This window comes from Hypomesus nipponensis, chromosome 1, assembly GCF_054491055.1.
Source record: "Hypomesus nipponensis isolate SF chromosome 1, ASM5449105v1, whole genome shotgun sequence".
Taxonomy (NCBI): Eukaryota; Metazoa; Chordata; class Actinopteri; order Osmeriformes; family Osmeridae; genus Hypomesus; species Hypomesus nipponensis.
Genome location: NC_140361.1, coordinates 14255357 through 14273572, shown reverse-complemented (window position 1 = coordinate 14273572; position 18216 = coordinate 14255357). Strand labels below are relative to the sequence as shown.

General features: G+C 49.8%; 2 protein-coding genes across 2 annotated transcripts; both read right to left on the bottom strand.

Moving 5' to 3' along the window:
• Positions 1 to 71: 71 nt before the first annotated feature.
• Positions 72 to 1675, bottom strand: selenoh (selenoprotein H). Its single transcript, XM_084698316.1, has 5 exons — positions 1654 to 1675; positions 1275 to 1413; positions 880 to 1025; positions 594 to 712; positions 72 to 370 (listed from the first exon to the last, which is right to left on the bottom strand). The coding sequence occupies exons 1-4, from the start codon at positions 1673 to 1675 to the stop codon at positions 606 to 608; spliced, it is 414 nt and encodes a 137-aa protein (XP_084554442.1). The 3' UTR covers positions 72 to 370; positions 594 to 605.
• A 5408-nt stretch (positions 1676 to 7083) lies between these two features.
• On the bottom strand, positions 7084 to 12121 carry rtn4rl2b (reticulon 4 receptor-like 2b). The gene is made up of 4 exons (XM_084696276.1): positions 11966 to 12121; positions 10730 to 10956; positions 10297 to 10530; positions 7084 to 10070 (listed from the first exon to the last, which is right to left on the bottom strand). The coding sequence occupies exons 1-4, from the start codon at positions 12021 to 12023 to the stop codon at positions 9201 to 9203; spliced, it is 1389 nt and encodes a 462-aa protein (XP_084552402.1). The 5' UTR covers positions 12024 to 12121; the 3' UTR covers positions 7084 to 9200.
• Between the last annotated feature and the right edge of the window lie 6095 nt (positions 12122 to 18216).

Here is an 18216-nt window from a genome sequence, read left to right as displayed (position 1 = left end):
TGTCGAACTTGAATTTATCGTTATATTATTATATTATCTACCATCTATGTATCACAATTACCCAAACCACATAGGTGAAAGGCATCAAAAAAATTACCTGTTTATTTCAACATGAACACATACAATATAAAACAGTGCAGAAAAAAAACAATGTTTACCATGTGAAACTATTACAAATGAGATGCAATGGAAGTTTAGTGCACCTTTAAAACATTGAAACATCAGAAAACAGCAAGAACCACTAGATGTCACTGTGTATCCAGGTCCTGGGAGCTCGGAGCTGGTCATCAGAGGGGAGACTGGGGGATTAGCCCCATTGGTCAGCCCTCATCATAGTACACCCTGCAGCCACCAACCCCTGGATAACAGCCTGAATAGGAGAGATGATTTGAGAATCAAAACTACAACTGGAGAATCTGTCAAACTGGAGAAACTGTCAAATAGATAATGAATATGTAGAGACTATCGTACAATCAGTATACAGCTCAATTGTCATTGTAACTTGCAATCGAATGGAGCCAGTGATATTCCTCATTTGTAAAGCGGTTTCCCCACTGGTTATTGGAGCAAGACAAAGGTCAGCACAAACTGACCTTCATTTGTGTCTAATCCACCTTGAGAGCCTTTTCTAGAGCAGATACAACCACCTCAGGCTCCGGAAACTTCAGCTTGCGCGGTGGGCCTTTCTTGACCCCTGACCAGATGCACACCTCTACAGCAAACAGAGGTACAGTGTGGTGTTTACTAAAGGAGGGATGACATTTGGGTGCACGCAGACCTATTTGCACAGTGATGGTCCCTCTGTGTATTTCATATCCATCAACAGCTGCAATTCTATCTGCCATCTGGCACCTGAGGCGTGACGAGAGGCCTGCTCACCTTTCCCTCCCTCCTCTACCAGGGTGATTTCAAAGCTGTTCCTTCTGGGCTTCTGGGGGTTGAGGAACACCTTCAGCTCCGGAAAAGCGGCTGTGAGGGCCACCTTCACCCCCTCAGCGTTCCGGCCGTACACTCGTCAGCTCTTGCTGCAGAACCACAACAATAAAAACCATCATCAGTGATGGTTTTACGTTTGTGTCTATGTCAAATGATCACTTGTTGAATATATAAAATGGCAAATGAATTCATGTCAGCCCTAACATACTGAATGATGGCATTGCATATCTTGTAGGATATGGTATGTGTGTAAGAGCAGGGTATTGATGTTTACATCATGGATGTACCGTTATATTAACTATGGGATGAACACTGAAACCACCGATTATTTTCCTTACCAGTGTTCAATCAGCACCCTCTGGCCCTCCTCGGTCACGTTCTCTGATTCCTGCTCTGCTTTGCTTTTCTTTCCGTCTACAACTTCGGTCTGCTCCACCGTGTCCACTTCAGCGGCTGCCTTGCGCTTCAACACACGACCTGCTCAAAGATTGATTTATGAATGCAATCCATTTATAGACGTATCTTTTATATAAGTATCTGGTTTGCATATCGTCGTCAAGGTTTGATGATCTACCCATCTCGCATCAAATTATATTTAAATTAATTTACTAAAATCCAAAATGTAAACATGTTAACTGCTAACGTTTCATAATCTCATGATTTAGAAAATTTGAAGGTCACCAACAGTAGCTTTTCTGAGTTTATCCATCTACTTACCTGCTTTAGCACGGGACGCCATTGTTGTTGACTTCTTGAGAAAAGGTGCAAACTTTGGCGCGTTATTATCGCAGACATCCCAAGTCTCCCGGAAGTTCCGGGGGGGGGGGGGGGGGGGGGGTAGGTGCTGGTTGAGGGGGTACATCATGCGTCCGGATTGCGCCCTGGGGGGTGGGGGGGTGGTAAGAGCCACCTCCCTGAAATGAGTCTCTGCAGGTTGGGATGTCTGTTCGTCAGAGTTGAACGTTCCAAATAGGATTTTAAGGGTCGAGAAGTTTCACCAGCGAAACTGTTATTGGCCGGGTTTCGAAGCTCTTAACGCTTAAGAGCTTCTTAACGAATCTGGGAAACCCGGTCATTATGGGGTGGGGCGCTTGCTAATTGTATGGTTAGGTCTGCTACTTCAATACAAATTTGAGCAAAATAGATTAGGCTAATGCCAAGTTTATTATCGCTCAGAATTAAACCAACCTACTTTCACCAGACAAAATGCCCAAACTCGTTTTATTTTTGTTCAACAAGCACCCTTTGGCCACCTGTACTGTTATACGGTTCATCTTGCCCTTCACAACCACCTCGAACTCGTCGACAAACGGTCGTAACTTTAACAAATTGTTATGTATAGGAATGACATGTAAAGAACAGTTATTAGCTAATTAAATGTATACAACATAAGATTCTGGACCTGTCAGCATTAATGACAGACGTCTACAACAAGTTTTGGATAAAGCATTTTAATTTCAGTTACCTGAATTTCTACGGGACGACGTGCTAAATTAACTTCATGCAAGAGGCACCAGGGAATGGACTTTGTCAACTGTTTGGGAGCAGGAATTTTTGGTGGCGAAAATACTAATTTAAACCAAGTGCTAATGGTAAATATAAAGTCTGATGGTTGATTTAATTTATAAACTTGTTGGGTTTCTTGATGTTGACACACCAAACAACCAACCAATCACAAGTCATAATCGTAGGTGTAACTTTATTATGTCAATGGTGCTCGGGACTTTGACACAAAGTCTACAAAATAGTTCCAAAGAGTCAAAACCTCAGGGTCCTATTGTCCTTGGCAAAATGCTAAATCTGCAGGTCTCTGCTTGGCCACAGCTATGAAGACGACAACATGCCGAGGGAGTAGGAGATTTGGGTTTAGGAACTCATCCCCAGATTAGACCAAATCATTAATTAAACCGTGAAAGACGTCACACCATGGCAACGCAGGACCACAGAGGAGGAACAAACTGGAAAGAGTGAAGATGAAAGGATCAACGAGTTTGGAGAGTGGAGGAGATCTTTGGAAACAAACGTGTGATAGAGGGATGGAAGGACACCAGGGAGAGAGAGACAGAGAAACAATGTGATCCCAACAATATGTGTTTGTGTACTTTCATTTAGATGGTAAACACGATGCTCCAGGAATAGCAGACTGTAAACCCAGCTACCGTTCATGGTCCTTTGTTGTGAATGAAAGTCCCAAGTGTGTTGTCTTGGTGCTGCCAAGAACCGAGGGCTATACCTCTCGCACGGAGGCGAGGTGACACTTAGTCACAGAAAGACTCCTCCATTCACTTTCACACACACATACTGTGACCATACTGCATCTTAGTCACACTTTTTCTTTCTCTCAGTTTGGGTTCAACTGTATTCATAACTCTCTCACTCTCTGTGTCTTCCTCGCTTTCCAGCATAGCCCCCCCTCCTCCTCCTCCTGATCTCAGTCTGTCAGGCCGGCTGCTGGAGTGTATATTTAGCTCTTTATCAAAGCCTAAAAGGGGTCCACAAACCCGCACAGATGTACCCTCCGCCCCATCTCTCCATCCTACCCTCTCTTTTTTTTGCCTTGCATTGTGACGCAGACTAGATGAACCTCCCAAAGCTCCAACCTCCACATATTGATAACCCGCACATGTTGTGTGCACACACGTGCACAGTATTTGCATTTGTACGCATGTGTGTGACACGTGCGTGGTTGATGCCTGTGCTGATGACGATAGTGCCAAAAATAAGGTTTCGCACAGCCCTCTCACCTCTCGCTCTCCAATCTCTATGTTGTGATTTCATTTCAGTATGAATATTATTTATCTATTTTCCTCCTGTAGGTAACTGCTTTGTCCAAAGATATTTAAACGTAATGAATATAGACACTTCTAATCAACACTCCTCTCAGTGGAGGCCTTGTGTTGTATAACTGGATGTCCAGTTAATCATGCACATTTCTCCTCCCAAAACTGTGAACCTCTTCTGACCGTGCAGAACTTCTTTGCACAGTTGTTCAACCATCAGTCAGTTCTGATGCATGCATGCCACACACCCTGTAATGTAACATGTAAGGAGATAGTTTCTGTTCTACATTGCGAGCGGGAATGCTGATGAAGAAAGCCTTTTGTTACTGAATATGTTTCTGTTTTACTGTAGTCTCAACAAATAATAATTGTTGCAGTTTGTATTTGTTGTGGTCAGTGTGTGATGTCAAATTTGTGCGTTGTTTGTTTTCGTTTGAGTCAATGTTCCAGTTTGGTGCTGTGTTTTGAAAAAATAATTATGTTTGCAAAAATTGCTCTTTGCTTTCTAGCTAAGTGACATCATGTGCATGGATGAATCCCTAGACTCAACAGGGGATAACGTGATTGGTCACCTGCTCAACTTTCAGCGATTGATAAAATTGACAAAGTATCTTTGAGTGGTGACGCTATTGGTCAGAATCCAACAAGGGAAGACTTAATCATAATACCACAGAGACAGAATGGATCCCATTAAATCCTTCTCCTCTTCTGAAAATCTCCCATAACTCTTCCTGCCTTTCCTCTCTGGTTCCACTGACGTCACCCCAAGGTTTGGTGAATAACACACGCATGTGAGGACACACGTCACCAAACACGCCAACGACACGCCAACACACGCAAGCAGACTCAGAGTCTCTGGCTGTGCAGCCAAGACAGCACAGCCATCTGGGAGAGAGAGAGAGGAAGGGAGGGAGAGAGAGAGAGAAGAGAGGGAGAAAAATGAAAAAAGGTGGGGGGGATTTTGACGAGGGTGCAAGAGACGCGGGGGGGAGGACAGACAGAGAAAGAGAGAGAGAAATAAAGAGCGCTGTGTTGGTGGTGATGGGGCTGTCGGAGAACGTTGCAGAGAGAGCGACGAGCAGACAAAAGGGAAGAAGAAAGGGAGCGATTCAGGGAGAGACAAAGTACAAAGAAAACCCAGAGGAGGAGTAGACGCCGTGTGACAAACAAACATCCAAGTCTGCGGGGTCTGCTAATGGCTAGTGCTGCACCCATCCTGAGCCCAGTCAGAACTAATGAGGGTGACACATCAGACACCTGTGGGTGAAGCCGGAGCAGACAAACATGGACTTACAACATATATAATACAACATACGGTCATGGCCATAAGTTTTGGCAATGACAAATGTTGTGTTTTGCAAAGTTTGCTGGTTCAGTATTTGAGGAAAATGTTTTGACGTTTCACATGTTTCTATAAAATACAATAAGGCCCATTTCTTATTCTTTAAAGTTTTTTCGGGGCGAAAATATACGCAAATAGTCCCCTCTTTTACCTCAGTCAACTGCTCTTAAAATACAATCAGAATGATAGAGTGATTTCACCTGGCGAGAACTACTTTACACTTTCCCCTGTGCTGATGAAATTATGAAAATATGTCATTTTATGCCAAGGACCAGCAAGCTTTGCAAACACAAAATGTGTGTCGCTCCCAATACTTTTGGCCACGGCTGAACAGGTTCAGACAGTGTCTTGCCAGGCACTCTGCTGGGTTTGAATCCAGGACCATCTGTAGGTCGAGAGCTGCGGCTAACTCAACCAGCTAACGCAACAAGGTTGCAACACTTCCTCCACATGTCAAGATTAGGTTATTGCATTGATTGGTTACCATAACAGTTAACATCAAGAATTGCATTTTAAACCTTGAATTACCATGCAGTAGATGCAAGATATGCAAAGATGTATCGAAACTTGAAGCCGCTAACCTGTTGGGTCTTTGATAGTGAGGGGATTTGTGGACTTTTTGGCAGAAGAAGCCTGGTGCATGTAAAACGAAAGTTCTGTACCAGAGGCGAGCTAGAGCAGAGAAGACATGCGAGGTTGATGACTTACGTGGCGCGAGACAAACTGAGGGAGTGAGGTTTCTTACAAAGAAGGAGAGGAGTGTATCGAGAAAAAAGAGGGGAGTTAGGTGTGACGGGTGAGAAGAAAACTGAGCTGTACATCCTGTTGAAGGAGAGGGTGCGTGCGGGTCTGTTTGGATCTGTTTGCATGTGTGTGTGTGTGTGTGTGTGTGTGTGTGTGTGTGTGGTGTGTGTGTGTGTGTGTGGGTGAAAGAGAGAGGGCATCAATCATCTTTTATGAGAACATCGGTCATCTTTTGCGGAGTGGATCTGTTGAGGGGGTGTTTTGAATCCGGTTCAAGATGTCGCCGTTTCACCCTGACCTGCCTCCCCCTGTCAGAACCATCTCCCCCGTGTCACAGAGGCGCCCAATACAGACCTCGCCTTTTAATAAGTCCTTCCTCAATATAGCTGCCTTCTGTCCGTGTGAAGGACCCTGAAATGGGGGAGAGGAGGTGTGGAGAACAGGGAGGGGAGGAAGATGATGGAGAGTTGTGTTAGAGCTGTCGACACTCATGCCAACTGTTGCACACACACACCCTTACACACACACACACGCAAACACACGCACCGACACACACACTCTCACACACAGTCCAACTTCCAAAAATAACTTTGAGGGTTTAAAGCAGATTAAGACTTAAGATGAAGCCATAATTAAGAACACTTTCAGCCTGCACTTTTCCTCCATCTGTCAGCGAGTGAACCACCAAGCCATCCTTGTCCTTCGTCCATCAACAATTAGACTGTTTAAACTCATCACTAATCACTTCACTGGACAGGTGAGGTTTGCAGTGTAGTATTCATGACTTTCTTTCACCCGTTCTTTCAAAGTAAAAGTGTTTCATGTTTCAAGCTGCAAGCAAGATTATCACATTGATAATCATAGATAGTTCACAGTACAGTTAAATGAGCATTCTACATTGTTGTCAGTGAGTCGCTAATACCTTTTGATAGCTTTAATAGCTTTGAGGTTTGGCTCAGTCATTGCTAGGCAGGAGAAGCTGATGGCAGCGTCCTCTTATCTTCAGCCTGGGCTCTGCCAGTCCTGTCTTGGCAGGCCCAGATGGGTAAGGTTGCAGAATCTTCCTTAAACACACTTGGCACAAGGTCAAATGTCCTCCCTGCACTCCTTTCCCTGCAACATCCGGTTCTTAGACCAATATTGGTCTCTTTAAAGCTATTCTTGTGGGAACGAGAGGTTACATTCATACATGTATGTGTGTGCGTGTGTCTTTCATCTTTCTGTGCTGGTTCTTCGTATGCACTTGGAATAATGGCCTTGTAAAGGAAATCCAGAGAGAACTTTTTGTTTTTGTAGTACAAATTTTTATTCACTGCTTCCATTGAAAATAAAAGATGAAACAGTTTCACAGTTTTCTTTCTGGTTTTAGTCAAAGGGGAGGAAGGAGTTACAAACAGATTGCATAATCAACCAACATGCCTGCAATCACTAGGTGAGGTTTGGTGTGAATCAGTTATCATTCATGGGGTGAAAGATAAACATTGTTATCTTTCTGCCAGACATTAGTATGGCCGCATGCCAACGGGGCTAATAAAGAATGCAAGCTTGTTATCATATAACTAGCAACATTTTATACACAGCACATGAGAAAAGGGTGTTGACACACAATCCTTCAATCTCCTGTGCATACAAACACCCACATACAGAGGGCCCAACACACACACACACACACACACACACTCATGCGATCTACTGTGCACACGAACACTGAGACACACGCACACTCTCACACACTCAGTCAAAAGGTGCATGGGGACACTCCTCATCTGTGCCTACCCATAGCAGGTCTGAATCACGTGGACCAGACTGATACTGGTCATAGAGACCCTGGCTTCAGACAGCAGATGGGCTGTTTCCAACTCCCAACACATGCCCGGATATCACACAAATAGAACAGAGCAGGCTTTTATCTCGAGCAGTTAATGGATTGTATGGGTGTGCGTGTGTGCGTAAAGAGCGTGAATTATCAGTACTCCCTCAGTACTGATAATAGTACTACCTCACACAAATCTAAAATGTCACTCTGAAGACAAATTGTGTCAACACTCAAAAACAAATATGTCTGTGTGTGTGTGGCTGTAAAAGGTGTGTGTGTGTGTGTGTGTGTGTGTGGGGGGGGGGGTGGTCAGGAAGGGATAGACAGAAGGATGAACTAAAGGTTTCCATACTGTACCACGTTTTGAATTTCCTGTCTCTGTTAGAGACTTGAACTATCCTAACGATGAACAGCATACTGCAGAGACCCTTACCATGGCAAGAATCCCTAAAGAAAAGATCCAGAACTAACCTTTAAAAAGTTTGAAGCATGGGCTTCATACACTAAACTACACAGCAGTGTCATGTATGTACCATAGGTCACGAGTATATGTCTATGTACAGTAGCAGTGCAAAATATGTACAGTGTGGTAGCTTTCGCAGGCGTGTGCAGGAATAACAAGATTTAATCTGGCAGTTTGGAAAAGAGACCTAATTTTTCATGGCACCCTGCCCTGACCTAAACTGCCAGGATTTCCTCCGAAACCTCTCTCTCTCTCTCTCTCTCTCTTTCTAGCACTCTCTTTCAAATGTTGTCAATTTGTACTTTTTTCTCTTTCACTTTCATCAATGCGTCATTTGTCTGTACTTTTGATTTTTATATGAATCTAAAACAGTCCCTGATTGGTTCATAATCTGTACTCCGCCATCCTGACTTCTTCTCTTTCTCCTCCTCTGTTCGTGTGCTCGGATCGTTGCCCTAGCAATCGAGGTCTCTAAGGTTAAAAAGCACAGGGTGAACAATCGGCGGCAGACACCAGAGTGATGTCATCTGACTGAGACAGGAGAGGGCTGTCAAATCTTGTCGGTCTTTTCCTGGCAGAGCAGCAAGCACTGTTTGTGATGGATGCGTGCGGGCAATGAGCGCCGTACAAAATAGCTGGAGACAAAACATCACAACGCCTGCGTTGTTTGCTGCCGGTACATGCTGTGGTGCTTGAATTCCTAAAACCTCACCAGCTTACAAAGAGCTGTGTACAGGATAAAGTGTGTTTGAGTGTGCGTTACATGGGTGTGTGAGTTGTGCGTAATGTTTGTGTGTGTAGGGTGTCTGAGCTTGGCTGAGGTGCCTTGTGTTCCATAACACGTCATCATCAGCATCATCATCGTCATGGCACTACAACCTGCTACTCTAATGAGCTTGTATCAGCAGCATTGTCTACCAATCTAATACTGCACCTCAGCTACGCCCCTGTAGGGCAACTCCCTTCCGCCTGCCTGTCTCCTGCATCAGTGTAGAGCACCCCCTAGGGTTCAGGGGGAGGAACTGAAAGGATTCAAGATCCAGGTGAGTGAAGGAGAAAGAGGTGGGAAGGAAACAGGTGGAGAAAACGGCGCCTGAAGTGGTGGTGGGGGGGAGGGGTTCAGCCCAAGAGGAGGTGAAGGGAGAGAGTCAGTACCGCCAGGGAGAAGAGAGAGAGGAAGGACGGAGTCGGGGAGGAGGAGGAGGGCAGGTCCGAGTTGTCGTAGCCAGGCGGGCACTCGAGCTCGAAGCAGCGGATGGAGGCGTCTTCGTTGCCGTAGTTGGCCCAGTACTCCTCCGGGTCGAGCTTGGGCAGGGCCACCTCCTCCTCGGTCAGCTCGTACTTGGAGGAGGAGAAGGAGGTGGAGGACGGTTTGGAGGGGTGCTGGGGCTTGTTGGAGGAGAAGGGGAATGCCTTGACCGTCTCCGAGCTCTTCTGGAAGATCCCCTTGGAGGAGGCCACAGGCTTGTGCTTGGAGAACCACCAGCGGGTCTTGGTGCTGAAGGTGGTGGTGGTGGAGCCGGCCAGAGAGCCCGGGTCGGGCAGGGGGCAGGGGGCAAAGTCCATCTCGCGCAGGAAGCGTAGGTCGGTGCCGCGGCGGGGAGACGGGGAGGAGCACATCAGCTCGGAGGAGGAGATGCGGGCCTCGCGGAACCACTCCCACAGGGGGCGCGCCTCGCAGCCGCACGACCACGGGTTGCCGTTGAGGCGGAGGAACTGGACCGACGTGGCGTCTTTCATGGCCTGGCCCGGTAGCTCCGACAGGGAGTTGTTGAACAGGTAGAGGATGGTCAGCCGGCCGAGGTCGCGGAATGCGCGGCGGTTCACCTGACGGATGCGGTTGTCGTGGAGCAGGAGGCGGTCCAGGTTGACCAGGCCGCGGAACACGTTCTCGGACAGCGTGCGGATGCGGTTCCCGTGCAGGAAGAGGTGGGTGAGGTTCACCAGGTCGGAGAACAGGTCGTCCTGGAGGAAGTGGAGCTGGTTCTCCTGCAGGCAGAGGGAGTTTTACACTTTAAACACTTTAACAGCCTCCCGTGACTGTCAGTAGCCGCTGCAGTATTTGTATGTCTGTGTGTGTTACAAATCAAATCCTGTTTGTGTGGGAATCATGTTGTCTGTGAGACTGTTTGAAAACACATCCCTCGAGTGCGTTTGTTTGTGTGCTTGTATGTGTGTGTGTGTCTGTACATTTGTGTACATATCCTGTCCCTACCTGCAGGTAGAGGAACTGCAGGCTATAGAGTTTGTGGAAGAGGTCGTGAGGGAGAGCGGCCAGCTTGCAGCGGTGCATGTGCAAGCTCTGCAGCTTCTCCAGACCCCGGAAGGCCCCGCCCTCCAGCCGCTGGAGCAGCGGATTGTCTCCCAGGTCCAGCTCTTCTAGAACGCGCAGGTTACTGAAGGCTCCAGCCTCAATCCACGTGATGTTGTTGGAGTAGAGCCACAGGACCTGCAGATGTGTGGCGTGTGTGGGTGTGTGTGTGGGTGGGTGGCAGAGCAAGGAGTAGGGAGATAGAGAAGATAATGAGGCATGATAGTAGTGATAGTTGTGAGGAGACACTCTTCTCATCGATCAGCAAAATGCATTATGTAACGCAGTGCTGCTCACACACACACACACACACACACACAGAGGCAAGGGTTCTCACCTGAGTCTCGAAGCCGAAAGAGTCGGCACGGAGCTCCGTGATGCGGTTGTTCTGCAGGAAGACGCGCTGGGAGTCGTAGGGCACGCCGACGGGCACGGTGGTGTAGTTTTGGGACTGGCAGCTGACCGTCATGGGGGTGGGGTAACACACACACAGCCTTGGACAAGCCCCTGCTCCGCCTGGCTTCACCACCACCAACCACAGCACCAGCCACAAGGTGAGTCCACCTACAAACACAAACACAACAGGTTTAATACATTTAGCACTAGCACTGATATATATATTATGATATATTTGAAGGCTGTAAAATGTTGCTTGAAGATTATATGGTCAGTTTAGTTCGATAAACTTGCAGGGAACTTGATGAATGAGTTTCAGAGTTTACAGAACTCATTTATTAGAAATGAGATAACAGAAATTGTCTATTCTTCCTGACGGATCATGTTTCACTGCTTCATGCAGATCTACAAGTTTTGCCAAGTTCACAATTTAAATAAAACTAGAGTAAGGGCAGCCACGTTCATCACGCGAGCCAAGTGTTGAACGGATTTTCTTCCTCCGGTAGACTAAATTCTTGAGCCAACGACACACAAAAAAAAGGTTGAATACTAAAGTGGTTACGGTGTACGACCACGCATAAAACATGGAAACAGGACCCGGATCGGTTTTCCTCAGCGTAAATTATTAAGCAGCGGTTTGGCAAGCTCGGATAACGGGACACAAAGTGGTAAATGTACGTTGCATTAAAAAATTATCACGTTCCCCATTCATCAGGCTGCGTAAGATTTTCCAACGACCCCACCTTGTGACCCGTTAACAACACGGTCAATGTACGTGCGTGATAGACAGGTGTGCATGTGCGCTAGTCTGAAATAGCTACATCGTTTCCAGAATTTCTTGTCTGCTTAAAAAAGTCAGTGATTTCCAAAACATTGCAACAACTCATGTGAAGTTGAGGGAACATGGTTTACAGACAATTAAGGCTTATAGCATCGTAGTAATAAAACATTACACTGTGCGCAAAAAGTCATTCTATCAGTAGATGGGCAAAAGCATACATTTTTCATGTCAATTCACGTACTTTTCGATGCAGAAGAGTTGCCAGCAAAACATGCAAATATGTCAGTGCTGTTTGGTTTCAAATAAAACAAAATCCCCCCCCCAAAAAATTATAAAAACAAACAAACACAAATATGAAACTATAGCCTGAGAACATCCATGTCAAGGTTTACTCACTCTTTAAGTTGTGGCTGAAGGACCTCCGAGGGCACCGCGCAGTCGAGTGGGTCTCCATCTCGAACCAAAGCCGAAAGCGAGTTAGCCTGAGTTGCGAGAAACTGCCTGCTATCTCCGCTGAAGTTCAGCTCTGGTGAACGAGTCGGTGCGACTGAGTGAGTGGTGGACAGAATCCCGGGATCCAGTTTATACTTGCGATGAGCTCGCGCCCACGGATGTGGGCAGCGGAGGATTCTCTCTACGTCACTGTGCAGGTCAGATTCGCGAGGGCGGGGAGAAGGGGAGGGTATGGAGGGATGAGTTGCCCAGCGGAGGAAGCGACAGTAAACTACAGAAAGGGCGTGTTTGACAGTGCGGTAGCCTACTGCTGGTGTAGGGCAGTATTCCAAAGAGCCACACACGGGGAGTCGGAACGCACAGCGGGGGACAGGAGAAACTTAGGAGGTGGAAAAGTGCATTTGGACGAAAAACAATCAACTAATGTCCAACTTGAATAGCAACATTGAAAAAAGACAAACAAAGGACCTCAATGAATATGATGCTCAAGTAAGATGGGCACCACTATTATATTATAACAAATCTGACTGTGTGTATGGCGATGGAACAAGACACTTGTTTTAAATGATTAAACGCCACAGGACCATATCAGTATGCGGACCAATTGCCCGAATGAATTGTAGGTATGACCTGATACAAAGCATACATTTTCATACCAATCATTTTATACACCAAAGTGATTGTCACCTCTATATTCTATTTTTGTCAGATTACTTCATGGATCAGAAAACGGAAGCTGCGCAAACTTTCAGCGCGCTGATGTGCTGAGAAAGATGCTGTCAAATCACCCTATACGCGCCGTTACGCGCGAGACTGACAGGTTTATTTTAGTTCTTTTGCAGAACATTCTGTGCCTGGTCATGCAATCAAAACTTATGATTAATTATTTACAAATGGTTAACAAACAACGGTTGATCACGAGATGAATAATTAATATAAAATAAACAAGACATTGGAAAAATAGAAAAATAAAATAAAACGGCCCTGTTCTGGTTAATTTTACATATATTTCAGCGATTATGGAAAGTTCCTGAAATGTTTCTGAGTGTGCCTATGTCACATAGGCACATTCAGAAACATTTCAGTAAGTTTCCATAATAGCTGAAATACATAGTATGTGCTTGGGTTGTTCGTCTTTCTGCAAGTGTGTTCTACAATGTTTCACTAAGGGTGGGATGGGTTGAGTCAGTACTGAGTCCTCTCGGTGACTCGGGGTCGAGGCTGTTTCAGCCCTATGATGAACACCATCTGTTCCCCATGGTGATGAGATGAAGGTAACCAGTAGAACAATAACACACAGTCTGCCCACTGTAAGGTCATCTTTGACTGCAAGCTGTGTACAGTACATGACATAAGTAAAGAGATGACATCTCTGTGTGTATGTGTGTGAGGTGTGTTATGGGGGTGGGGGGGCGGGTGAAGATTGTGTGTGTACGTGTGAGGTTTGTGTGTGTGTGTGAGGTTTGTGTGTGTGTTGGGGATTGTGAGTGTAAGGTTGGTGTGTTTGATGTGAGAGAGAGAGATGTGTGTGTGTACGAGAGAGAGGTTTAAGCGTGTGTGTGTGAGAGAGATGTCTGTGTGTGTGAGAGAGGTTTAAGGGTGTGTGTGTGTGTGTGTGTGTGTGTGAGAGAGAGGTGTGTGGGGGGTGTGTATGTGTGTATGTGTGTGTGTGTGAGAGAGAGGCGTGTGTGGGGTGTGTATGTGTGTGAGAGAGAGAAAGAGGTTGGTGTGTGTGTGTGTGTGTGTGTCTGGGAGCTCAGTGTTCCTTGGCCCCTTAATGGATTGGGGGTGGTAGTCTGCTCAGCAGGCTGGCATTAGGTGTCACCATGGGGGGGCTCAGAGATCTTGGGGTGTTTGTGTGTATCTCTCCCTGAGTATATATATATGTGTGTGTGTGTGTGTGCCAGTTGGATTCAACAGCTGACAGAGGGAGGCTGTCAGGCCCCCCTCCCCTCCTTAATGTCATACCCAGACATGGGCCAGTCTGTCTGTGTTGTGACATGTCTGTGTCATGTGTGTGTGTAACAGTGCTTGTCTACGACAGAGAGTACGGTAGCATGTGTGTTATACGTGTGTGTTTGTGGTTTGAGACAGCGTTACTGTGTACGGTTGAGTGGTGTGCGTGTGTACAGGGCGGGGGAGAGGGATGTGTGTGTGCATGTGTGTGTGTGTTAGGGCCAAGACTTTGAAACGCAGACCGGCCCACGACCGTGTATTATTATTCTATTTTTTTTATTTTGCTTTATACCACGGCCGTTTGACCGGCCGTTCGGGATATCTCCCAACTCTCCTGATGACCAGTCCGACCCTGGTTAGGGCACAATACTAGTTAATGACCTGTTGAAGTAGTCAGAGATCACACGCCACCTCCACACCTTCGACTATCTCTCTCTCCCTCTCTCTCTCTCTCTCTCTCTCTCTCTCTCTCTCTCTCTCTCTCTCTCTCTCTCTCTCTCTCTCTCTCTCTCTCTCTCTCTCTCGAACACACACCTCTCTTACTCTCCTCTGGTCATGTGACTCACTGGCACACTGGCATTTGAACTGGTGTAAACACAGAATGTCCGCAAGGTCTGTTCTAACACATGCTGACCCCACCAGCCCCCGACACACAGAGACGTAACACACACACATGCATTTACAAACACACACACACACATGCACACACACACACAAAGACTCAGGCCAAATAGTTTGTAGAGCTCCTACTCTTTCTTTGATTTCTCTTAAATACCAAACACACACACACAACAGAGTGAGACATTGCATGAGTCTTCAAGTGGGCTGGCACAGGTTGACGAATTCTTACACACACACACACACACACACAGACACATGCAAAGACACATGTATTGGGAAGCACACTCCAATATACAGTACCCACAGGGACATAAGGCATAAGGCCAAGAACGTATCATATCTTTTTCTTTCACCCTCACTTCTTCTATCTCTCTCTCTCTCACACACACACATACACACACACAGTGAGTCTCTGTGTGGGCTTGGCCATGTGGACCGTGTGGACTGTTGTTCCATGCTGAGGGAGAAGAGGCTTGTCAGCCAGTGGGCTGAGAAAGGAGGGAACTCCCCCCCCACTGAGGAGCTTCAACTGACCTTAACACAGGGAGGGAGGGAGGGAGGGAGGGAGGGAGGGAGGGAGGGAGGGAGGGAGGGATTGAGGGAGGGAGGGAGGGAGGGAGGGATGGATGGATGGATGGAGGGAGGGAGGGAGGGAGGGAGGCAGGCAGGCAGGCAGGCAGGCAGGGAGGGAGGCAGGCAGGCAGGCAGGCAGGCAGGCAGGCAGGCAGGCAGGCATCCAGGGAGGCAGGCAGGCAGGCAGGCATCCAGGCAGGGAGGGAGGGAGGGAGGGAGGGAGGGAGGGAGGCAGGCAGGCAGGCAGGCAGGCAGGCAGGCAGGCAGGCAGGCAGGGAGGGAGGGAGGGAGGGAGGGAGGGAGGGAGGGAGGGAGGGAGGGAGGGAGGGAGGGAGGGAGGGAGGGAGGGAGGGAGGGAGGGAGGGAGGGAGGGAGGGAGGGAGGGAGGGAGGGAGGGATGGATGGATGGAGGGAGGGAGGGAGGGAGGGAGGGAGGGAGGGAGGCAGGCAGGCAGGCAGGGAGGGAGGGAGGGAGGGAGGGAGGGAGGGAGGGAGGGAGGGAGGGAGGGAGGGAGGGAGGCAGGCAGGCAGGCAGGCAGGCAGGCAGGCAGGCATCCAGGGAGGCAGGCAGGCAGGCAGGCATCCAGGCAGGGAGGGAGGGAGGGAGGGAGGGAGGGAGGGAGGGAGGCAGGCAGGCAGGCAGGCAGGCAGGCAGGCAGGCAGGGAGGGAGGGAGGGAGGGAGGGAGGGAGGGAGGGAGGGAGGGAGGGAGGGAGGGAGGGAGGGATGGATGGATGGATGGAGGGAGGGAGGGAGGGAGGGAGGGAGGGAGGGAGGGAGGGAGGGAGGGAGGCAGGCAGGCAGGCAGGCAGGCAGGCAGGCAGGCAGGCAGGCAGGGAGGGAGGGAGGGAGGGAGGGAGGGAGGGAGGGAGGGAGGGAGGCAGGCAGGCAGGCATCCAGGGAGGCAGGCAGGCAGGCAGGCATCCAGGCAGGGAGGGAGGGAGGGAGGGAGGGAGGGAGGGAGGGAGGGAGGGAGGGAGGCAGGCAGGCAGGCAGGCAGGCAGGCAGGCAGGCAGGCAGGCAGGGAGGGAGGGAGGGAGGGAGGGAGGGAGGGAGGGAGGGATGGATGGATGGAGGGAGGGAGGGAGGGAGGGAGGGAGGGAGGCAGGCAGGCAGGCAGGCAGGCAGGCAGGCAGGCAGGGAGGGAGGGAGGCAGGCAGGCAGGCAGGCAGGCAGGCAGGCAGGCAGGCAGGCAGGGAGGGAGGGAGGGAGGGAGGGAGGGAGGGAGGGAGGGATGGAGGGAGGGAGGGAGGGAGGGATGGAGGGAGGGATGGATGGATGGATGGAGGGATGGATGGAGGGAGGGAGGGAGGGAGGGAGGGAGGGAGGGAGGCAGGCAGGCAGGGAGGGAGGGAGGGAGGGAGGGAGGGAGGGAGGGAGGGAGGGAGGGAGGGAGGGATCTGGAGGGAGGGATGGAGGGATGGAGGCAGGCAGGCAGGCAGGCATGGCATGGCAGGCAGGCATCCATGGAGGCATGGCATGGCAGGCAGGCATCCAGGCAGGGAGGGAGGGAGGGAGGGAGGGAGGGAGGGATGGAGGGAGGCAGGCAGGCAGGCATGGCATGGCATGCAGGGATGGAGGGAGGGAGGGAGGAATGGGAGGGAGGGATGGATGGAGGGATGGAGGATGGATGGATGGATGGAGGGAGACTGAGGGAGGGAGGGAGGGAGGGAGATGGATGGAGGGATGCAGGCAGGCAGGCATGGCACTGGCAGGCAGGCAGGGAGGGAGGGATGGGAGTGAGGGAGGGAGGGAGGGATGAGGGAGGGATGGAGGCAGGCAGGCAGGCATCCAGGGAGGCAGGCAGGCAGGCAGGCATCCAGGCAGGGAGGGAGGGAGGGAGGGAGGGAGGGAGGGAGGGAGGGAGGGAGGGAGGCAGGCAGGCAGGCAGGCAGGCAGGCAGGCAGGCAGGCAGGGAGGGAGGGAGGGAGGGAGGGAGGGAGGGAGGGAGGGAGGGAGGGAGGGATGGATGGATGGAGGGAGGGAGGGAGGGAGGGAGGGAGGGAGGGAGGGAGGGAGGGAGGGAGGGAGGCAGGCAGGCAGGCAGGCAGGCAGGCAGGCAGGGAGGGAGGGAGGCAGGCAGGCAGGCAGGCAGGCAGGCAGGCAGGCAGGCAGGCAGGCAGGCAGGCAGGCAGGGAGGGAGGGAGGGAGGGAGGGAGGGAGGGAGGGAGGGAGGGAGGGAGGGAGGGAGGGAGGGAGGGAGGGAGGGAGGGAGGGAGGGAGGGAGGGAGGCAGGCAGGCAGGCAGGCATCCAGGGAGGCAGGCAGGCAGGCAGGCATCCAGGCAGGGAGGGAGGGAGGGAGGGAGGGAGGGAGGGAGGGAGGCAGGCAGGCAGGCAGGCAGGCAGGCAGGCAGGCAGGCAGGCAGGGAGGGAGGGAGGGAGGGAGGGAGGGAGGGAGGGAGGGAGGGAGGGAGGGAGGGAGGGAGGGAGGGAGGGAGGGAGGGAGGGAGGGAGGGAGGGAGGGAGGGAGGGAGGCATGCTGGTTAAGAAAGAACAAAACATGGTCAAAGAGAAGGATAAAGTAAACATGGCAGAAAACAGAACGAGAGAGAAAGAAAGAAAGCACAGAGAAGATATGTAACGAGAGACAGGAGAGGTAGGAAGGAAGTGACAGCATAGCAGGGCTCATGGAGTGTGAGGCTGTGTGCAGTACAGGAGGGTGAGGTGGATGCCTCACGTCTGGTTCACACGCATATGTTATTGACTGTTGGAATGAAACGTTCAAATGTGCATTTATCAGCACTGGCTGCAGCTAACTCCTGCAGGAGCCTGTAATTATACCCTCTGTCATGTTGTCTTGGGCTGAAGGGAAAAGGCTGAGAGGCCTCTTACAGCAAACACTTTTTTCTCAATTTCTGGCAGACCCAAACTAAAGCAAATTCTCCAAATAGACAACACACGTCAAAATCAAACAGCTCCATCAAAAAAACAACTAGATATCTAATGCTACACTTTTTCAATAAACTGCTACACAACTGAATGAAAAACATGAACTACAACTATCAATATACAGTACCCTAACATAGTGTACCAACGTTTGTATG